The sequence below is a fragment of the Lonchura striata genome, chromosome 4, assembly GCF_050655825.1.
Source record: "Lonchura striata isolate lonStrDom1 chromosome 4, ASM5065582v1, whole genome shotgun sequence".
Taxonomy (NCBI): Eukaryota; Metazoa; Chordata; class Aves; order Passeriformes; family Estrildidae; genus Lonchura; species Lonchura striata.
This window is the reverse complement of record NC_140706.1, coordinates 69,395,583-69,419,133: the sequence shown is the minus strand read 5'-3', so window position 1 is coordinate 69,419,133 and position 23,551 is coordinate 69,395,583. Positions and strand designations below refer to the sequence as shown.

Genomic DNA, 23,551 nt, shown 5'->3' with positions numbered 1-23,551 from the left:
CAAATCTCTTGTCTTTTAATCACAAGAGAAATCCCACTCCAGTATTAAAGCCTATTGGGCTGTTTGTGGTGAGATCAAATTTGTGGGATGATTAGCAAATAAAATAACTTTTTTTCTCCAGCTCCATATTTCAACAAATATTTTTATTTCTGTTTATTACAAAGTCATATTTGTGAAGAGAACAGAACTGTGTTTGAGAAGTGCTGACACATGAGAAGCATTTGACATCATTCACCTCCTGTTGTTGGTATTTCTAGTCCTCAGAAAAAATTCAGCATGGATTGGTTTATTGTTGTTTTAGAGAGTATCTTTGGGCTGAAAACTGACTTTCTGAAACAGCTCCAAGTGTTTGTGAATAGATATTGTAGAGGGCTCTTCTCTCTGTTTTCCAGGAAGTAAAATACACTGGAAGCATTTAATAGAATTCTGTCCTTCCCCCAGGACAGCTTTGCTGGGAGGCAATTTTCAAGACTTTTGACATAAGGTTTCTTGAACCTTTTGATGAATTATTTTTCATCTTTTATGACACTGACACTTGGATGTGCGCATGTTAAAATGCTCAGGGTGTGAGGTCCTGCTATTCCGTGTAAGAAATAAGTACCTAAATGGTGTTTAGCCCAAGCTCTGCCTATGAACTAGTTTGTCATGCCCATAATTTTATTTGTATAGGGAAACAAGCATAGCTTTCTTCTTTGCTGTGTGCTGTTCTTTCCTCCTATGAATGGATGGTTCAACTTCACAAAAAATAAGCAACTTAAGAGTATTTTCCCCTCTTAATCAGTAACTAAAGGGGGAGTTAATGGGAAGTCTTGAGTCAGCTTCTGAAAGTGAGCCTTAATGCCCTGCAGAAACAGCATGCCTTAAAAAAAAAAATCAAATATTAAGGCTGTGTCTCAGTGTATTTAGAGGGAGGTAGCAGTGTGAATGTAGAAGTTGGAGGACCTTTAAAGTTTCTTAGTTCAAGACTATATTCCATTAGAGAAGTTACTTTCACCATCAATCTGGAAAAAGTGACTTATTTCTTATACCTGCAGATGGAGTGCGTAAGTGTAACCAAAACTTCAAACATGAAATTTAGACATCCAGGATTTTAGATTAAAATGCAGTTGCATATTTTGTATTTGTTTTGTTTTTTTTTTTTCTGCAGCCCCTATCCCATTTGAAAGTTATTTTAGTTAAGTCAAATGAATAAGATGCTTTAATGCCAGGAGTACCAATTCATGAAATGCACATTTTTAAAAGTATTGCTAAAACGTTCAACAAAAATTAAGTACTAGCTTAAAAAAAAATCATAAAAACCTAGCACGAAGCAAAGAAAAAGAAACAAAAAGGCCTCAAGAAAACAGATGGCTGTACTCATGTGGTCTAACTTGCTCTTAACTTTATTTTCAGGACATCATCATCGTCTTCCCAATTTAATGTTTCAACCAAGAAATACTCAAATTTGAGGCAAAGTGAGGTCTGCTTGACACTGTGAAGTGAGGTTTTCTGGCAGACACTGTAAGTGTGGAAGGAGCATCTCTCTGAATGAAATTGGGGTGAGGAGCAGGAGTTATGCCCCAGGTACCGCTGTCAGCATGAGAAGCACAGCTTGTGAGGTGAGGTGGGAAGTGTGGCAGCAGAGCCTGCTGCCGTGGCCAACCCCAGCTTCAGATGTACTATCTGCTTCAGATTTGGAAGTGCTAGGGATTTTTTAAATGAGAGAGTTGTTATAGAGTGTAATGGTGTTTGCAAGGACCTAAATGTTTGGTTTTTGGCAGGTTTGCTTGGGAAGCCACTTGTACCAATTGATGATAATGCAAACATCTGCTCAGAAGTACTTCTTTTTGATAGTACAGTGTGCTGAGGTGGACCTTGCAGCAGTACCCTGCTCAGGAGTGTTCTTGGCTAGAAGCTTGCTGCCACCGGAGTTCTGGGTTTGGCATGGTCCAAAATCACCATAGCTCAATTAAAACCTTTGCATCAATGCTCTGTAAATGCCAGCAAAGCTTTGCTGGAGAATTACACCCCTGATGAAGCCTTGCTGGTCCTTAGAAAAACTTTATTGCCCTAAACTGAGCTTTGATGGGTGTGTGGTGATGTGTGTGATGTTTGGTCCCTGGGCACAGAACTTTACTGTAAGTAATGTGGCTTAAAATGCTTGTGTGAAGTTTTGTCCCTACACATTTTGCTTCCCAGCAGTGCAGAGTGGAAAATTCCACGTGTATTTCAGTAACATGTCTGGATAGGCCAGTCTAGTGCTTGGGGCACCCATGACTCGTGGGGCTAAAAGTAAATGGGAGCTGCTGGTGTCAGTCTTGTGAGGACTTGTGTGGAAACTTGCCCAAGGATGGTTGATGATTATCTGAGGTTTTTTTTCCCAAGTTGAGAATCTTGAAAAACACATCTGAGTGTATAAAATACAGGAGTAAAGCTGTCCTATTTCTTTAACCACTCCTAATGATAAACCATTAATTACTGTGCTTTGTGACACGGTAGTTATTTTGCTTGTTTATCAATTAGCTTTATTTTCATGGAAGTACACTCAGATTGGAGTATTCCAAACCATTTTATCTCACACTATAATTTTATTAGACAATCAGTCTTGCCTTAAACTGCTTACTAATGACATAACTACGATACGGTTTATGAAGTTATTTCTGTATTAAACCCCCATCAGGTATTTATTACTATGTAGTGTTAATGTTGAGAAAGCTTTAGTTGCTTTCCAGAAGTAAAGGAATACCTGGGAAGTTCCATTTTAGTGGGTAGGAACAGACACGTGCATGTGTAGAACTACTTGGTAATGTACCTGGATGGGTTATTGTTCATTTGTTTTGGTTTTATACCCAGATTGTTCTGGAAATTGTAGTCTTGGAGATGGGAACCATCTTTGTCTTGACCCCTTGTAACCTTTGCATTTATTTTCTCTTGTCCCTAATGTTTGTGAATTAACAGATTGTACTTAAGTCTTAGATTGTCTTTGAAATTATTTTGAATTATACTCTAGACTCACTCAACTACTGGTGCTAGAAATTTGCATGAGGCTTAGAAGCTTATGTGTGTTTAAAAATTTTTGTACAGCTACCAAAAAAAAAAAAAAAGCCCCAACCCTTACTGGAGTATATTTTGCACCTTTTAGAAGATTCCAGAGTTGATTTCTATACCCTGTAGCTCTGATAAGTGATGCGATCTTGCTCTTAAAATCAGGATCTTAGGATTATCTATAGAGGAAAGCTGTTATACTGCTTTTATCCTGACTCTAGGCCCAGATTCTACTAGAAGATAGTTCAAAGGAGGCACTCAAAATACAAGTCTGAGAGCAACAGGCAACAACTGAATTTGAAGAAAACAAACCTGTCAATTTCAAAACAGAAGCTATTAACAGACTGAATAAGCTAAATGTTTTTGGCATTTGTGGTGTTGCTGCAATTATTTTAATGGGGCTGAATAAGAGCAAACCATGATGAAAGCAAGTGTTTTTACTTTATTCCAGGTTGTATTTCCCACTGCTGGAACAAACCTGTGATAGTTTCCTTTGTGATTGTTTGTGTGCCTTGTTAAAATGTGCTTATTTGCTATAGGATGAAGTCAGAAACGGAACAAAGAAATTCATTGAGTTCTTCTGGGTGTCATGTGATGGCGTGACCAGGGAGAGCTTGTACCAAGCTGAAGCCAGCTGGAGTGAAAAGCAAAGCATCCCCCCAATAATTATCAAAGTTAAGTGAAAATCCCAGTAAAATGGGTTTCAGTTTAAAACTACTGTTGTCTCAGGACCTGAGGCTTGTTTACGAGGCAAAATTCATGCTCGGGTGATTGGTAGCACATAACTACAGGCACCAATGAGTTAGGCTTACAGCAAAGTGCACTGCGATTTCTTCCAGCCCCTTCTTCAGAGGACCATTATAGCAAAGGACATCCAGCCATTAATTCAAGTGTTGAAAATCAGAGTCAGGTTTTTTCTTTTGTGCATATTTCCATCTTTTTAGCACTTAATTCAGCCGCTATTTCAGCCTGTCTTTTGATGCCAGTGCAAGACCAAAGACTTCATGGGCAGCTTTGACCCTAAAGTGGAGGCATCTTTGTCTCTATCAGCTCCTGTGGTGCTTATGCCTCATCCTCTCTGCAGGCAGAAAGTTTCCTTTTATTTTCAGCGCTTAGTCCTGTGGTGAATTATTCTGTTTCTGGGCTCTTCAGGGCACAGTGGTCACATAGCAGGAGCAGGGCCAGTATAAAACATCTTTACCAGCACAGGTGTCCCCGGAAATGTGGAATAACCTGTTGGCTTCTCTCTGTTGATACCCCCAGCCCTGATATCATCGCAATATTTCTGGTTCTTTCTGGTGTAAAGTGGCTGCAGCGGGTGGAGAAACTTAGCCTTTCAGGTCTGGGTACTTGGAGGGAGGGTCTCCAGGAGCTGAGGTGACTTAGTCAAGGGACTTGAATGTTGTTGCCAAAACACCGTGTTGTGGGTGAGCTCCAGGTAGATGAGAAGGAAGAGGTGTAATTTGTCAGGCAAGGTTCTCACGTCGTGTTGGACGAAGCAGACAAATCTCTCCACCAGGAGCGTGCGTGTCTCTCTTGTAAACAGATGGCTCTTGGCTGTGTGCAGGCAGCAGTTGTCTTCCCAAGGTGCCAGGGCTGGGATAACCACAGGCAGCAAGGAGCAGAGCTGCCTCATGGAGAGCGCCAATGCGGAGCAATCCGAGCTGCTGGCACACCGAGTCGGGTTGTCCTTGGTGGGAGGCACGCAGCTTTTGGAGCAATGTGTGAGTGCTTGGTTTTGCTAATCTTCACTATGTAAAGTGTTACAAATTATAGGCATCTTGAAATGCCCTGTCTGAGATGCCCAGTGCAAAACAGGACAAAAAGGACTGGCTGTTCTTGCTGTCTTTGCTTTTATTTGGGTTATTAAAATGACTCAAGAATGTCTTTTGATTTGTTTTGATTACTCTACCTGGTAGGTCCACAGAGGTTAATGTTTCACAGGTTTTAAAATCTTGATTAAACTCAATTCCGTGCAGTTAGTTGGGCTGAACATGGAAAATGGGTGCTTGTACAATACTGACCTTGAATAAAGTTTATAATTTTTACTGTGTATTGTTTGCTTACTTTTAGTGCGTGGAGTGTTAAGGAATGTAGGTCATGTGGAGTGGAAGGTGCCTTGTCCCTGTTGGAACTCAGTTCACCTTATGAAAATATTTAATTAGACTTGAATCTTTTGCTCTCAGGGAAATCAGGTTTTGGCTGATACAGTCACTACTGCAGCATTATGACCCCAAAGCATACAGGTTTATAAGAGACTTGATTAAAAGATTAAATTACTGCTATTAATAGATTTGGAAATCCTGAGTAGATTTACAGCATAACCACTTCATAAAGATAATATTTGTAAGTATTTAATATTTTTAGATATGATCAGTCTTTCAGAAGCTTGGGGCAGTTTTCTGTAACCATGAAGAATCACAGAGCACTTCTTTCCAAAAGCCAGTGGCGAAGTGTTACCAGGAGTGTTATGCTTTGGCCATTTGCTATAATGTTGTTTTAACAGGACAGAATGCCTTGCATAAGAGTTGTATTTCCATGTAACTTCTGAAAGATCCATCTGCTAGCATCCTTTTGGAAAATATTTTGTGTATAAGCTGTTGAACCTGTATTTTGAAGAAGCTCCTTTTCTGCCATGCCACCTGTCAAGTGAGGATTTCTAAAATCTTTTTTTCTACCATGGTTGAGTACAAAAGCTTAGGTAAAACCTTTCAGTGTTTGATAAAACCTGTTGCACATACAGTAAGTGGTTACTAAAAGTGGTTTCATAAATTGAATATCCTTTTGACTCCTTCTTAATAGCTCCTTTGTCTGACAGAGGATTGTAATGCCTGTAAATCTTCCTTTTTTGCCTGTGGATGAGATGTTCTTGTACTCGTGGAAATGCTTCAGTCATTGGATAGAAAGTGTTTGGGAGACTGTACAAAGCAAATGCAAAAACCTGCTCTTGTTGATACACGTGTCTTACTAATTTCTTAATTTATTCATTTAGTTGAAAAAAGGAGCCTTTGGTTGAAAGCCAAATCACACCACTCATCTAAAGCATTGCAACACAGAATAGCAATTGCAGCATACTAATTGCCTCAGCAATTAGCAACAGGATGTGTGATAGATAAAATTTAAGGACATAAACACAAAGGATGTACAATACCTGGTACCAGAGTCTCTTCCGAGATGATTTCCTGATTTGTTGCTCTGAGACTCAGCACATTTCTTTGTTTCTTGTGCTTTTTTGCTCCTTTTCAGCATGCAGGTCACTTAGTACCAAGGGCTTCCTGATCTTAAACTGCTGTTTGCTGCCTCGAGTCAGCTTGTGGGCCTGGTTTACTGTCATGCTCCTAAAGGATTAGGATATTTTGGATTGCCTGTGGAATATGTACAGCACAGCAAACAGTATTGTGGGCTAAGAACATGTTTTACATTTCCCAGCTTAAAGAAATGGTTAGGAGGCAAGTTTTAGCTTGAAGACCCTTACTTGTGTCATCTGTTATGCCACTAATTGAAATCTTCCTGTCTCCATGATAAAATTATTTTCTGAGATTTGCTGTCAAACATAGTTTGGTCAGTGCATTTCCTCACGCAGGTAGCATTTCTGGGTTCTTGGCAAAAAAATGCTGAGGTGGACTGCTATTAAATCTTAAAATGTTTGCGGGGGATGTGAAAAATTAGACATGTTGAAGGATGTGTGAAAGAGTTTTCCAATGCTCACTCCTTTGGTTTGGAATCAATACATATTTGTGTGTATGTGTATTTGTGTTTTGTCTTTATTATCAACTACATGTATTTGGCTGGCACAGCTAAGATTTCAGTTGAGTGCATTTTAGCATAGAATCATCCTGTACTTAGTATTAGTGAAACCTTCTCTTTGTCTTGAAATATTTTATTTGTCTTTTAACATTTTATCTTACTGCAAGTGCCTTCAGTTAGTCATTCCTGGCAATCTGGGGCTTGATAAAAGGCTTTGCTTACAGGGCCTTTGGTTGTGCAACCTGGGTTGTAGGGCTTGGCTCTGTGTTTGTATAGCTGAGGTGTTCACAAGCCTCTGGAGGATGGGTATCATGTTTTACCTGTAAAACAGTTTTTAATAGCAGCTAAAGCAAACAGAACTTCACATGAAATTCATGTCAGTGGGGTTTGGAGTGGGCAGGGCTGGAACAGCAGTGAATGGGGTAATGTCAGCAACAATCTGAGATCACTGGTCATTTCTTGCTCTGTTTTAATGCTTCCTTTCTATTGAGAGCAGTAGTAAGCTGCAGTCAGCAGCTGTTTGGGTTTTTTTTTTTGTTTTCTCCCACAGGCAGTTTGTAGTGCTCTCCATGACCAGTTCTTCTGCAGCTTCCCTCAGCATTTCTCTTGCTATGCTTTCAACCATGTCTCTTCCTACAGGTACAGTGCATCTGATCTTGAGAGGAGTCAACATCCTGTTTATGTTTAATCTGTGATGAGCGCTGCAGTTGGGCATGGTAGGGTGGGATTGGCTCCTGAGGTGATACTGCCCTGCTCATGGTTCCAGTTTTTTGACTTCAGGTGGGATAACTGAGGTCAAATATGCCTTAGTGGGAGAAAAGCAACTGGCTCTGGAGCCTGGCATGGGTGGTTGCTGTATGTAACTGACAACTGGTCAAGGTCCCTCTACCTGTGTGGGAACTGCATCAATTCTGCAGTTTAATGTGAGTTGCTGATTAAATACATCTCTCTTTCGGAAAAAAGATAGAATTTAAAAAGGGTGTTTCTGCCTTTTTGTTCCAATTGGCTCAGATGCTAAAGTGAAGTTTTAGAGAGTTTGCAGCTCCAAGAGCAGAGTTCGTGTTCTTCCTTCTAAAATAAGGAGTTTTGTGTAATGAGGTGTAGAAAAGGGAGTGGGACAATGCTGAGAGCAAGACAAAGGAATAAATCTGTGTGTTAGCACCACAACTCTGGCGATTTGTAGTATGCACACTTTACTGAATTACATGAAAATCTTACATTTCCCCTTTAAAAAAAAAAGAATAATATTCCTGGGATGTGAACATTAGCTTTCCATTTGGGCATAGACATTTAATTGCTAATTAGCTCCTGGATTTGGGCTTGCAGAGGTGGCAGCCTGTTCCTTTAACCTGTGCTGTCTCTGTGGAATGGTAATGAGTAATTTGAGCCCTTTGGGTAAGGTGAGTGATCAGCAGCTCAGAGATTGCTCCTTTGCTGTCAGAGGAGCACTGCTGTTTGGGATGAAGGGCACCTTTCCCGCCAGAGGTCCTGCTCAAACTGCCCAGGTAAACTCAGCAAACCTTAGCAAATTTCAAGAAAGGCTGAATGGAAGGGAGGAACTTAAAAAAGCAAATTGCATCACTGAACTCAAGCTCTGTCAAACTTCCTTTGCTGCTTTTGAAGTCAGGAGTGTTCTTGCTTAGTGAATAAAAAGGCCTTTATATCCTTATGTGCAAATGTATAAGAACTGCTTCATCTTTTGAGTAGTGATAGTGTGGGAGCAGTTTGCATTCAGGCTGTGCTGGATGGAGGTGAGCGAGAGGCTCTTCTGCCTCTGGTTCTCTCTGTGATGGAGGAAAATGTGGATAATGGTATTGCTGGCTTGAAAATAGCTATTTCCGAGTTTCAGAAATAGCAGGTAGGCAGCCAGGAGTGTAAAGCAGAAGAAAACCCTCAAACATGCCAAAAAGTTCTATTAGCAGTGATTAGCAGATTATTAAGGATTGGCAGCAAATCTAAATGTAATCTTGGGCACGTGTTGTAGGACTGTAATTGACTGTTAGACCAATTATTGCTTGGAATCTATTGAAAATAATTTAAGATTGATGTTTATATAAACTACATTAAGTCTTAATGTTTAAATTATTATTCTGAAAGTCAGCTAGCACTACACTTATTTCCATGTCATTCAGTTATTTTCCACATTGTCCAACCTTCAAGTATCAGAGCTTTGTGAAGAAGGAAGGGAAGATCCTCCCTCCTGTTTTTTTTCTTCTGAAAGTCATTATTTTCTGTGTAGTCACACTTCTTATTGTAGGTTCTACTTAGTCCTTCTGGGTGAATGGAAAAATACTTCCTTAAAACAAAAAAATTATAATTTAGAAGTGTTTTGGTCAGCTGAAAACTGCTCCAACAGTCTGTCCAGGAGTGTTTGATTTTCTGTAACCCTTTAAAACTCATGCTTCCTCTTTCATTTGAAAACCCCTACACAGAGGTCATTAATTCTTCTCCAACACCAGCTACTCATAAAGTTAAAGGCATACCAAGAAGTTAAACATTAACTTGTTCTTGCTGTGCTCCAATAGGAGAACCTTTGACAATGAACAGTTGGTTTTACTACTGCAATGCCACTCTGCGTCTGATTCTTCTCCATATCCTTGTTTTTAGGGCTTTTCGGCTGAAAGGAATGGCTTCAATTCAGGGATCATTTTATGGGTATTATTTGGTTGGGTGTTATGGTGTTTTTGGGATTTTTTAAGTGCTAGCAAATTTGGATTTTCCTTTTCACCTTCTGTGATAAAAGGATGTTGCATGCCAGCTCAGACACCGAAACAGTCTTGTTTAATGGAGGCAGATCCTAAGAAGAGGGACTTAAGATAGAGGTACAAAATAATTTTATATTGTTAACCATCCTGGAGAAATGCATCATTGTGTCTCTGGGCTTTACTTTCCTCTTTTCTGTCAGGATACCTGACAGATTCTTTTTCATGTTCCTGGTGTGCAGAAATGGAAGGCAGTTGCATTGGATGTTGATCCTTTTTATATATTGTGGCCAGTGATTTGTTCTGGGAGTTGACAGCTGGATTGTAGCTGGTAGTTAGTAGAACTTCAGAAGAATCCCTGAGCACCAGTTGTGATTAGCTGGTTTCAGCTGAGCACCGCCTTGGCATTGTCCTGAAATGTCTCAAGACTTCTGTGCCTGGGCACTGCTTGCTGCTTTGGGAGAAGAGCTGAATCAGAAATTCCCACTGGAATAGGCAAGTGTCCTGGGGGAATGCCTGCTGTGCTGGGGGAGCTCACTGCTGAGGGCAGTTGGACTGAGGGAGTGTCTGGGAGAGAGCCTGGAGCTGAGCTTGGGTGGTAGTGTGCTGATGCCCTGCTGATGGCACTGGGCACCCACTTATTCCCCAGTCCAGTCTGCCAAATGGGAATTAGGCTTATGATTAATTGGCTTACAGAATGCTGTTACCTATTGCCCTTGTTCCTGCAGAATTCAAACCTGAGCTCCCTGCTTCTGTCTGGCCAGGGTATGAAATGATGAGGCTGCAGGTTCCTGCCAGAAGTTCAATAGAAGGTCAATGCCATTTTTCCCAGTAAAAATGTCACTTAATCGGCATTTCTCTAATAGCATCGTGTGTTTAATATTGCTATGGCTTGGCAGGTCCTGTTCATATATTTTCCAGCTCCTGTGGAAGGTGCTTATGTTGAAAAGGGGAGTTGCATAATAGGTTTTTGAGAAGTGATTATTGTTTTACCAGTTGTGAAGATATCTCTAGGTACAGACTGCCAGGGGAGTGTGTTGTGTCATCTCTTGACACTGATACAGTGCAAGAAGATAAAAAATTGTTTGGTAAATAATTTTAGTTATTGCCAGGTTTTTATGTTAGTCTTTATAATGGCTTCACAAGGAGTAGAATGTGCAGTGTGATTCCTGTTTAAAACTTGGCTGCCAGGTAAGTGTGGGGACAGGAGGCAGTGGGGAAACACTGTCAACATCCTGAGGTTCTCATAGCTTTTGGTGGCACTTGTGTCACCCAGCCATGGAAGCTATGCCTTAGGGCTAAGGATTGTCTCTGCTGTGCTCTATGCCTCAGATCAGGAGTTGGAAGTAGGGCTAGCCTGTGGCAACGTGTTGGATCCTCACGAGCCCTTAGGCTCCTGTAACCTTTGATTTCTGCTGCTGATAGAAACATAACTGAGTTTCCTAGTCCTGCACCTTCATTCATGGTTTTGTAATATTGCTCTTGTTGACAGGAGCAGTAACTCAATACCGTGGGAATGCATGGGGAGATTGAATCAGTAATGGGATGTTTCTGAGTTTGATTAATCATTTTTCTTGAATGTTTCATTGGTGAGCCATGTTTATGTTCTTTTTCTAACACCTCTCTTAGCTAAGGAGTGTTAACCTCCAGTGGGGTCCTGTTCAGGAAAAGTGAGCATGGGCCAGGGCAGTGATTGTCCCTCTCTGCACTTGGCCCTTTGAGACCACACCTTGAGTGCTGTGTCCAGTTCTGGGCCTCTCACCTCATGAACAATATGGAAGTGCTGGAGCACACCCTGACAAGGGCAGGGAAGCTGGTGAAGGATCTAGAGAGTAAGTCCTGTGAGGAGTAATTGGGGGAAAAATAAGCTCAGGGGAGACCTAACTGCTGTCTACAACTACTTCAAAGGGACATCCTTCAGAGTAATAGAACGCAAAAAAACCCTTAAACTTTTTACATAATAAGCATATAGGAACACAGTAATTTATAAATAGATATGTCATTTAAATAGCTATAAAATATGAGATGCTCTATTTGTTAGCTGGTAACCCATGTAACATTAACTAAGAAAATGTCCTGAGCAATCTCAGGAGCAAGGAGGGGTAGTAGGGTTATATGGGTATACTATAGGGGGAGATACCAAGGACTGAGTAGCAGTGTTTTCTGTTGTTCTTATTTATAAAGGACGCTGCAACAGACTCGGCGTCCACCTGGATTGGTTTGGCACGAGGAAAGAGCAGATTGTTTGGTTTGGCTTGTACTCATTTCTCTGACCTAGGAGGGTGATGGTGACTGAGGAGTTTCTGAAGTGTCCTTGTTGTGCTTCCAAGGCACTTTGCTTTCCTCTGTGGCGTACAGCATTTTAAATCACCCAACCACGTGTGAAAAGTATTTTCCCTTTCTCCAGCAGTGTGCTGCTGTCAGGAACTGTGCATTTAGAATGGCAGTGAGGTCCTTCAGCATAGGTAGGGCTGGCGTTCAAGTGGGTCTTTAAGTGCTGATTTAAGTAGGTTGAGAATCAAGTACCTGTTAAAGTGCTTCAGTGGAAGTTGTGGTGTTCACATAGGCAGTACTAACTCCTTGTTATTACACTTGTTCTTATAAGCAGAATGTCATTTTTGGAAGCTCAAAGTTGGTTCTTAGTCAATGGTAGCATCTTCCTGCCTGATTTTTTGCTTTCTGCTCCTACGTATCTGATCATCACTGATACTAAAGAAAAACATAGCATGAATTTGCATGTCATCTTAGGAGGAAAAGTTCTCTATCTTCACTGTCCTGTTAGCTTATGTAAAAACAAAACCCCAGAAAATGTTATGCTAAAATCACAGTGAAGTTGCGGCTTGAGGGAGGACAGCTTGAAGCCTGTGGGTAACTATCAGACAAGACCTCGCAGTGGAAGTGCTCATAACCATGCAAATGAAAGGGTGGCTTGCTTAAACTGCAAAATGTTGTCCTGTTGTCTGTGATGTAATGCTCTTATTTCTCCTTCCAGCTATGAAGCTGTACGCTCCAGCCTTCATTCTCCTGTGGAGTGCTGTTGGGATAGCAAGGGCTGCCAAAATCGTTGTTGTGCCGCCAATTATGTTTGAAAGCCATCTTTATATTTTCAAGACTCTGGCCTCAGCCTTGCATGACCAAGGTCACCAGACAGTGTTTCTCCTCTCTGAGGGCAGAGAGATTCCTCCATCTAATCATTACAGACTTCAGCGCTACCCAGGGATCTTTAACAGCAGCACCTCGGATGATTTCCTCCAGTCCAAGATGAGGAGTATTTTCTCGGGGAGGCTGACTGCCCTCGAACTGTTTGATATCCTGGACCACTACTCCAAGAACTGCGACATGATCGTTGGCAACCGCAACCTCATGCGTGCCCTCAAACAGGAGAAGTTTGACCTGCTCCTGGTAGATCCCAATGAGATGTGTGGATTTGTTATAGCCCATCTTTTAGGAGTTAAGTACGCTGTGTTTTCCACTGGCCTTTGGTATCCAGCAGAAGTGGGCGCTCCAGCTCCCCTGTCCTACGTTCCAGAATTTAACTCGCTGCTCACAGATCACATGAACCTATTAGAGAGGATTAAAAATACTGTTGTTTATCTTATTTCAAGATTTGGAGTCAGTTTTTTGGTTCTGCCAAAATATGAAAGGATAATGCAGAAACACAAGGTTCTTCCAGAGCGGTCCATGTACGACTTGGTCCATGGATCCAGCCTGTGGATGCTTTGTACTGATGTAGCACTGGAGTTTCCAAGACCTACGCTACCCAACGTTGTTTATGTGGGAGGAATCCTAACGAAGCCGGCCAGCCCTCTGCCAGAAGTAAGGTTTGCTGAGTTTTACAGTAATTTCTGTGCTTTCTGCTTGACCTCATGTGATGAGTGGCAGTTCTTAAGCACTGATTTTTCAGGTGGGACCTGTTCTGTTGTTGCTTGATGAAGTATTCCTTGGAAGCCAGCTCATGTGGTGGTGAAGGGAACTGTTTGATCACAAATTCAACAAAATTAATAATTTTTGGATGCAGGAAGTATTCCGCTTTCAAGTGAGGTGCTTAATGCTGCACTAGAGATGAAAACAGTGCACTCTGTCTTGGAAATCCCATCAGTAGCTTTTAACCAGACATGGTTTAAAATGAACATGAGGGAGAATAGATGAATACTGTTCATGCTTAAAGAAGCCTGCTGTTTGGTTGTACTAGGTACCTTCATGGTATGGCTGTTTTTATGGTATTTGTTTTTGTACCTTAGGTTTGGGAGTGACTTTAAGACTACGAGTACATAAGCATGAAGAGACTGTACTGAGTGAGAAATGGAGATAAGAGTTGGCATAAATAGCATTAAGGCTGCACTCAGGAGTTTTTACTGTGCACGTGCACAACATTGGGCTCAGAACTTCAGACTGAACAGTGATAGTGACTGGACTGACTCCAGAAATCCTGGCTGCACAGATGAATTATTAAGTTTGATTACTTCAGTTGATCTTTGATATGTTATACCCAAGAATGCCTCTGTCGAGCAATACAGTGGTGAGTGGCAGGCAGAACAATCTCACAGAAAACAATGTCATTTGCACTTCTGTTTATGTGTACATAAACAAATAGATCTTCAATTTGAGGGAATTTTTAATGGATGCTTTTGGCTGGATGATAGGAAGGGCTAGGTAGACCTGCAGTGCTCAACAATTTGCTTCTTAAAATGGCTGTTTCAGCCTTTGCTTTTTGTATGAAAAGTGCTATTGTCTGTTGTCCGGTGTGTCAGCATGGATGACCATAGCAGTGCTGCTTCTCACCAGCTCTTTCCACGTGTGCATCAATGTGTTTGTGTTAAGGAAGGGTCAGATAGCCTGGGAGAGCAGACTGAAGGTACCCTTGTTCTGTCTAAAAGATCATCCCTATTTTCCCTCTAGGAAAACTTTGCTGGCTGGATTGAGTTTTTCCTTCATTTTCCAGACTGATATTTCCTTTTTCTGTAAGAGAAAAAAGGTATTTGCATAATCAGTTTGGGCAATGAGGTTAATGCTGTCAGTTGTGTGTCTTTTGATGTTCTGTGTAACAGGAGTTAGAGTGACCTTGAAACAGACCTGTAGGTCAAGTAAGTGGTGGCAAATATTTGTTACAGAGGGGGTAAGAAACTACCTATAATTACTTGTGAGCCGAGACATGATTTACCTTTTCAGTTTTATCAGGCAATTCATTCTTAGTGTTTGAAGGAGGAGTTTTCATTGTAAGCGAGAGAGGGAGAGGGACGAAGTGAGCACGTTCCTCTTTGATCTTGTCACTTGCGCACGCCTAAGCTGTTATGCATACCCCTGTGGTGTGTATTGTAGGTAAATTACTGGGCAATCAGTTTGTTTGCTGAGCAATTGGATGAAATTGCTACGTGTCCCTCTGTCCTGGCAGATGAGAACTGCAAGTGCAGATAGTGTGTGCTGCAGCTGTTGTCTGCTCTTGCTGCATCTCTAAGGCAGCAGCCTTGGCTAATTTATTTTCTGCAGCTTCCAGTTTGGTGCATTAAGGTGAGCCAGAAGCAGAGCTAGTTCATGTTTCTGTGCTGGGCTGGAATTGGTGATGCTTCAGCAGCATTCTCAAGTTATTTTCTTGTCCGTGGATGATGATTAGAAAGGGGAGCACGTAGCAGGACACAGCAGCTAAAATTTGCCCACTAAAGCTGTTATTACAAGTCTTTTCAGTGTCTTAAATTCACAAAATTGCATGTAAGTAGCCTAACTTTGTCTGCTAGACATGTATTGGGGAAAAAAAATCAGGGGTGTTCTTTTAAGTCCAAAATACCTGCTCAGACTACCTTGGCACCTCAGTAGTGGCACCCCTGTGTTGCCAACAGCTTTTTCCTTCCCCCCGCCCCCACCAAAGGTAAACAAGTAGTTTGTTTATCTGTAATAGAATCCCTACACATAAGTTAAAAGTTCTAGCTTTCTGTTCATGAGCAGCATCTTGAAAATAAGAGGCAGATAGTAACAAGCATTCCATGAGGAGATAAAGGTCAAGATCTTTTAAGGTGGCCATTCTTTCTTTCTAGGGGACGGGTTAACTCTGTTTTGTGGCTGATTCTGCAGATTCTGCATCTGTTCCTTGAACTTGAAAGAAAAGTTGGAAAAGCCCAGCTTTCAAGGTAGCACATAGCAGTGGGTGCTGAATATTCATGTCGTGTAACAGTGTGAGGGGGAAAATTACAAAATATAATATTAACACAGATGACCAGCAAAGCTGGATCAGGTATATGTGTTTATGTGTACATATTAAAATACATAACCTGACCCAGCTTTGCTGTCCCATCTGCATCAGTATTTCAATCCTGGGGCACATCCTCCCTGCTGCTCCTGCAGTTAGCTTGTGTCAAGCATGATTTTTAGCTGCTGCTGAGCTCTGTAGAGATTAACGCTGCAGCCGCCGGCTGTGGCACACGAACTGCGAGCCTGTCTTTGGGTTGCAGCCTGCCCAGATGCCTCGGGAAGGCTCCGATCCTCCTCCCTGCTCTCCCTCCCGGGCAGTGCCCGGGTGTCGGGCTGCTCTTGGTGCAGTGTCCCTCGGGAAGTCGCAGTGATCGGTGTGCCAAGGAGGGGGAGCCAGCGGCGAGAGCAGCGGGTCCTTTGGAGGTCACTGCTCTGCCTGGCTCCCTGCGGTGCCTTGCAGCTCCCTCCTTGGCAAGGCAGGGACAGCCTCACCTGGACAAGCAGCGGCTGAGGTGCCTGGGGATTGGCACATTGTCCCTTTGGATCCCTGCTGCAGGTGGATGAAGCCGAGCACACCCTGTCACTCTGCTCTGCCGGGCTGGGAGGGCTAATGGTGGCTTTGCAAAGCTCCGCATAGGCGATTTTTGTTGTGTTCTGTGAGAGCCAGTGTGGGATTTTCACTGGTTAAACTGGGTTTGGACGGTGCTTCTTGCACGGTGTCCTGTACTGCTCAGTAAAAGGCGAGGAGATGGTTTAAGGTGACTTATCCCACATGCAGGTGAAATTTTATTCACTTACAGGTGATGGGTGCAGAGTCCAGGATTTGTGTACATATCTCATAAAACCATGTGCTGAATTATTTGGAGGACAGTGTGAACAGAATTAGTCCTAAAAGATGAAAAGCTAAAGACAAACTGGCTATGGAGTCCTTAAGGTCATCAGTGATTTAAACTATTGAGGGTGTAGTGTTCCCTGGCAGTATTTCCCAGATAACTGTCATTAACCATTAGGAAAATCACAGGCTCCTCTGCCTCTTCCTCACCACACTTCTCCAGAAGGACCTGAATGAAGCTGGATTTTTAAAGGGACACCCTTTTAAGCAACAGCAGGGAAACCTCTGCTCTGGCATTTATACCTTGTGACCAGGTTGATGCACACTAGGCATTAATCAGCCTGGTAAGTCCCTGAATCAGGGTAGGAAGCCCCAGGGTGCTCCAGGCAGCTGCCTTGGGAAGTACTCAGTCCATGAGGAAACTGAATTTGTGCTGCAGAGGAGGGTGCTCTCATTTTGGAGTAATAAGTTGTCCTTACAGCCACAGCTGTCAACAGATAATTACAGGAACTTCCTCACTCCTCCATGAACATCTCTTATCTGAGATTATCATACAGATCAAAGTCTATGCAGCAAATGGGTGCCTTTGAAATATCTTCACTAAAAAGTATTTTGGGTTTTTTTTTTGTTTTTTTCCCCTCCCTGAGCCTTGCTGACAGTTGTATGTTTACTAGGTGTGTTAGCTGGTACTGATATGTATATTGAAAAAGATGTGGAAGAATCAAGACATGTTTTATTCCTTAAACTTGGTTTTTCTCCTTCATTCAGATTCAAGGATGCATCTGTAAGCCCTTGCAAAGTGTAGAAGTAGATTGTTGCGCATGGTGTAGTACCATCATTTCAGTATTTTTCAAGTCCAGGGAATGGTTCTTACAGACCTGTTTGGCCAGTAAATTTCTGGTGATGTGAAGCAATTCCAGAACTGTTCTAAAATGCATGTGGTTGTCAGCTGGGGAGGCAAAAAGTCTTAAGGATTATGGAGATGATGCAGCACTATGTAAATTCTGTATTGAACGGTAAGATCATGTATCTTGGCTCTGAAATTATTTTAGATAAAGCTTTTTCTCCCCCCAGAATTTGATGATTTGATCCACAAGAAAACGTGTGAGCTCTCCAGGTACCTGCAGTCCTAAAATTGTAGTGTCCATTCTCAGCTGCTCTAGCAGGACTGGGTTGGTGAACCATGTCTGTTCTGCTGTACTGCTGCATTTTAAAATTGGGAAGAAATGTGACTCAGCATCTGTCTGTTCAGTGCAAGACACAGGGAGAAGGACACAGGGTTGATTTTTGGAGCTTGGTTAAGTTAAATCAGTGAGGAAGGCAGGTCCTCCAGGTGCACATGCCAGGCATAAAGCTGGCATCCCATGAGGTGAACAAGGAGCACCAAACTTTCAGTGAGCCTGTGCTGTCCATCAAAAAGCAAGTTTTCTGGGTTCATGCATTACAGTCCAGGATAGTTAGTTGTTGAGTTCAAGCAGTTCTTTGTATTGGGAAATGGAAAACAGAAGTTCCAGACCTAGATGTTGGATAGGTCAGATGATGAAAGCTAAAAGCAAGAGAAGTGACTTTGGTTTTTTTATTCATACAAAAACCCAAAAACCCCTAGCAACCCAACACTTCAATAGGCTACTACTACCACAGGCTTTGTGGTTTTAAATATTCTATTTGCTCATGTTCATATTGGAACACACAAACCAACAAGATTTATTCATTTTGGGAACGTGCAGTGGTTTAGCTGAGTGTCTCTTGAAAATTTTGAAGCATGACCTCCATAGAGGACAAATAATGAGCCAGTGTTTTTCCCATATTTCTCCCATGTATAACAGATGGGAATTTATTTTAAAGGGTGCTCTTTATTCCTGGGGTTTATGTAATATCATTGAGTCTGGGTATCATATTCCTATAATTTGGGAAGTTGGGATGTACTCAAAACTTGACATTTATGAGTAGCAAACCTAATTATTAAGATTACTGACTTGAAAAAAAAAAAAATCATTAATCAAGACTGCTTTTCAGATGTCCTAGTTGCTTAAAGGTGAAGTGGGTAATTTGTTTATGGCTAATACCTTGCTTTGGGGGATGAGGTATCTCTAGCTTGGTGAGGAGATCTCTTCCTGAGCCTTCCCAGGCTGTTCCCAGGGGAATTCTGCAGGCAGTGTGTTCTGCTGCTCATCCTGACCGAGGGGAGTCTGGGTGGAGGATGTGGGTCTTAGACAAGCTTGGAAGCCAGCTGATCATAGGCTTTTATAAAAAATTCTGGTGACTGATGGCTTGTTTAAACATAATATTAAAATATATATGGGTATTGTGTATGTATTGTGTACTTTTCATGTATTTATAAAGCTGTAAAAAAAGAGAAGGGAGGAGTTAAACCCCAGGAAGAAAGGAAAGCTGTTTTATTGGAAGAGGAAAATGAAGAAGAAATTGCTATGATTAGATTAAAGGATTTAAAGCTCCAGGTCAGAATTCTTATCACCTACCATCCACAGAGCACAGGTGTCATACTAGAACAATGACAGACAAAGTTTCCCAGTTAAATGAGATTATCATGTGGATTTATGTCAGTATCTGTAAAATAGAGGTCTGTATTTATGATTTAGCTGCTTGTCAATTTTCTTCTTAACTTGTTCTGTAGACAGAGTAAGTAAAAACAGTCTCAGTACTTAATACTGTTTTTTCTTAACTCCTGTAGAATTTTTTGCTCCATATGGAGCAGCTGAGATGGTTGGTAAGACCTTGGTTTGCATTTCCACTTGATAATCAACTTTTCTGTTCCTGCTTAGGAAGGTGGGTTTTGGGGGTGTTTTGTAACAGAATGCTGCCTGTGGGGTAATGCCAGCAAGGTTTTCAATTGGAGTCCTGGGTTTGAGGATCCCTCTGCTGCACCCACTGCTCTCTGCAGTGATTTTAATAACCTCTCCTGAAGGGCAGGCTCCTTGTTTTCCACTCCTCCCATTCATGTGAAAGGCAAGGTTGCCTTTCCAGAGTGCTTGCCAGAGGTCTGGTGAGTAATGGATTTTTGCACCAGGGAAGTCCTTGCGCGGCACTTTTCTGGTTGACCTCTAGCTCTGGGTAGAGCCTGTTCCCGGAGCTGCACTGGATACGCCTGCAACTCCAGAGGGGGCTCAGGTACACAGCAGAGGCTTGGAGGACTGCATTTCCCGACTCTGGTTTGGAGTGTGAATTACTTTCCTCTTGGAAGTTAAATGGACTTAAACCTGCTGTCCCTCTTGGATGCCTGATGGAAAAAGGCAGTAAAGGTCTGGTATAAGAAAATACAACATTTTAGGCACTGGAAAGCTTTTTAGGATTTTAAAGGCTTTTGTTTTATACTCCTTGTATTTTGGAAAAGGCAGATACACAGTGTATATATATCAACAGCAAATAATTAGTGAAAAATCTGAAAGGAAAAAGTTGTCTGTATTTCAGAAGGGCTGAATTCTGTGTCTAATGTTGAAAAACTTAACAACATTGTTAGATTAATATGTGGTAAGTGTACTTAGTACTGCTTGGGGTTTTGATAGGAAACAGTTCAGATCTTTAGAGTTTGTTTCCCAACTGGTAGCAAGTTTCTTTCTATTTAGCCAGCAAGAAAACAGAGGTTTAGTCTAAGGCCACAATCCGAGTACTCTCCTTTAATGGGCACAAGGTATTGTTTTTGGAGTTACCTTACTCTGTGCCAGTATGAATTACAAAATCTGAAAAATTTCTGTGCGTATTAACTGCATGTGCTTTTTGTGTGGTAAAGCTCATTAATAAAGCCCAGGGAGGAGAATAATTAATTTGTTATTAATGCAGAGGGAAAAGAGAGCTTGGGAGGATCCTGTCCCAGTTGGGAGCTGTGTGTCTGCTCTTAATTGAACGAAGAACTTAATTAAGGTGGGTGATCTGGAAGGGAGCAAGTCCTGGTGGCCATAGGTTTTAAAAGGCAGGAATTCAGTCAGTGGAAAATAACCTTGGGAGTGTGAGCAAGGCGCCGGGTGATGCGGAGCCAGCAGAAGCAGCTGGATGTGCGGTGTCAGGGAGGCTGACTCCATCCTCTGCCTCGTGCCCTGGGTGTGCACTGGCCTGTTCTGTGTCCTTTGCTGCTCCAAGCAAATAAAAACTCCTATTTTTCATGCTAGACTGACTTAAAATCCATGGCAAGTAAATACAAATAACTTACTTTGCCTGGAGTGATAGTTTCTCTGAGTTTGCTGTAGAATTATGGGTTTTTATAACTTGAAGGTTATATGCTGTGATCCTGTTTTGTGATGATAAAGGTTGTATAAGGGCATCTATATGACCTTAGACCACCTGTTCTGATATGTTGCGTTAGTAAAATCTGAAATAAAAATGTATTAATACACAATTTAACTGTCACATGAGAGAAGTACTATTCAGAGGACAGCAGAAAAGTCTGGACACCCAAAAGAATGTTCTTCATACCTTTCTGTTAATTTATCAGTGAGTTTCTCCTTTCTAAAGATGGCTTAATGTGGCTTCTTATTTTAAGATAGATCTGGTTTTGTCTGCTCTAAGCAGTATTTTATAGGAGAAGTTGCATAGGATGCCTGTGCTCTGCCTTGGGGAAAGGGTGGTTTGCAACCATATTCGAAGAACAGGCGTTTGTGCTATTGCACATTTGAATGGAGCAGCTGAACAGGGGAAGCTTCGGATATTACACCCGGTTATGTTTGTATTTGTGCACTTTGTTTATCTGAAACAAAGCTCAGTATTAGGCACCACTGGTTACTGCCAGCTGGGCCCTCACTCCCTACTCACAGCTGTGTGTTCAGCACCGGGGCCTGCAGAGAATGGCTAATTAGACAGCCAGGCAGAACAAAGCCCACACAGTGGGGCTGGCACAATAGCATTCCTGTCTCACATTGGTCAAAAGATGGATTTTATTTCTTTATTCCTCCCCCCTCGCTCCTATAGTACAGCACGGATCAATAAGTGTTTCTTGTCCTTATGCAAGCACAGAGTCCTGTACTATTTCTCCCAAAGGACATGGATTTGCACAGAACTTACATGGAAACAAGCAGAGACCTGGCAGGCTTGGGCACAGTGTTCTGACTAGAGGCCCTTAAAGATTTTTATACTGTAGTATGCATTTTTTATTATTTCTTAAAATAACTTGGGTGAAAATGGTTATTAACATAGGTATTGGGTGATAGTTGCATTATTTATTATTTTTTAAACGATTCAAGTGACAATTTGAATTGGTTATAATATGTGCATTAGGTGGTCCTTTATTATGACCATGTGTAAAGCTGTAACTGGATGAAAAACAAAACTGAGCTGGAAAATACAGTTCACAGTTCAGTTCAGAATGTGAATGTGCTATATTGACTTGCCAGGCCTGCACTTTCAATGGACATGATGTACAGAAGCTCTTTATTATGTCTGTTCTGATTGTTCATCAGAACTTCTACTGGCAGTTTTGCTGTCAAGTTCATCGACGTTTGGGGGTTAAAATTCCTTAAGGTGTGATTGCTGGTTTGGAAAGGGAAAGCCAGCTGCCTATTTCTGTCACTTCTAGGTTTGTCGAGTAGCCTCAATGAGGGGCAATTTTGTCTCTTGGCTGTGCTAGGACTTAGAAGAAAAAGCCCTTGCCTCAGTTTAAAGAAAACCTGAAAATTACTTATATTTTGGGGTGAGGGAGAGGGTTAGGTGTTCTCTTCCAGTCACTGAAAGAAAGAGCCTTTAAAAGAAATGCATGGCCTGATGATGTATATCTTAAGTTTGAATTAACTTCTCATGTATGTGCTCAGTTGACGTTTGAACCAGTTTGAGGAAGGCTCAAAGCAGCTCATCCTGTAAGAAGCTCCCTTCCCCGATTTTTTTCCCTGTAGGTTAGATCTCCAAAATGGTAATTTCCTTTGTGTTAAAAGAAAACCTGAAAATTCTTTAAAGTGGGCAAAAGGAGGTGGCTGTGTTGCAAGGCAGGAGCCGTGAATTGCTGCCCCATCAGGGAATGATGATTTTAATGAGGGCGGCTCTAATGACTCATCCTGACTCAGTGCCTTTTCATACAGAGAGTAATTAGATCGCCGGGGCAGAATGTGCTGGAGGTCAAAAGTGTAAGTGGATTTAAGGGAAAGAAGGGGGTGAGTTCATGGGGGATGAACTTGGCTGTCTCTGAGGGTTTTTTTGTGGGTTCATCGAGGCTGCTGTGGGGGATGTTATGGCTAATATGGCCCTAGAGAGTGGGAAGGTAGGAAGGTGACTGAAGGCTGCTGAAATTGTGGGCAGCCAAAATTGTTCTGTGGCATCAGTGTGTGCTTTGCCAGTGTTCAGGTTCTGTGAGCATTGCTCCCGGATTCTTTGGTCAACATTAGGAGTGTACATGCAAGAATTAAGTGACATTCATAGCCACAGTCACAGTGCTGCTGAAGTATTCAGTCCCTTTCAGAGATGTGCCAAGAGCACAGCCTGCTCTTTATCTGCTGTGGGTATCACAGCTACACCTTGTATACTGCACAAAAGAACAGGCAAAATACAAGAAAATACTGAGGCTTTGTGCCATGCCCTGGCTATTTGTACCAGGACGTTCAGATGTGTCTTAGAACCCAAGGCTGGCAATGCCACTCACTTGGGATCAGTTTCACTTGATTCTCTGTTTAGAAATTCTGTTTAAAAAGCTGTCACAGAAATAATTACAGTAAGTTTGGGGAACCTGGGAAGAAGGGACTCATCAAGATCACAAACCCAGGGAGCTCTAAGAGGATGCAGTGTAAGTTCCCTGTTTTCCATTGCCTAGTTTTTACCCAGCTCCCTACATTTGTAGTGATCCCCTTGAATGGAGGCTGTTTTATGCCAGGAATGACACAGATGTTTGCAGGAAGAACCCTCATCCTGACAAGTCTGTAGTTGATTTTCTGCATTCCATGCACAGTAGTGATGTCCAGCACCCCTCTGGGCAAGCAGGTTGGAAAGGGGCTGCAGGTCAGAGGGCAGGTAAGCAATTCCTCTTGCTAGCACTACCATGTAAAGCATAGATAAAATCTGGTGTAGGAAAGAATCTTTGAGCTGATGTCAAAACACAGCAAGCCGAGATGAAACTCTGGGTCTTCCTGAA

At 42.0% G+C, this 23,551-nt stretch overlaps 1 protein-coding gene across 7 annotated transcripts in view; it reads left to right on the top strand.

Moving 5' to 3' along the window:
* The window catches only part of UGT8 (UDP glycosyltransferase 8), a 35,641-nt gene that overhangs the window by 2,690 nt on the left and 9,400 nt on the right, over positions 1-23,551 (top strand). For 4 of the 7 annotated variants that reach the window (XM_021531494.4, XM_085579395.1, XM_085579398.1 and 1 more), the window contains one exon: positions 12,466-13,289. In XM_021531494.4, the coding sequence (XP_021387169.1) occupies positions 12,468-13,289 (822 nt within the window). In that variant the 5' untranslated portion in view covers positions 12,466-12,467. The other 3 variants (XM_085579394.1, XM_021531493.4, XM_085579397.1) reach the window with 3 other exon arrangements.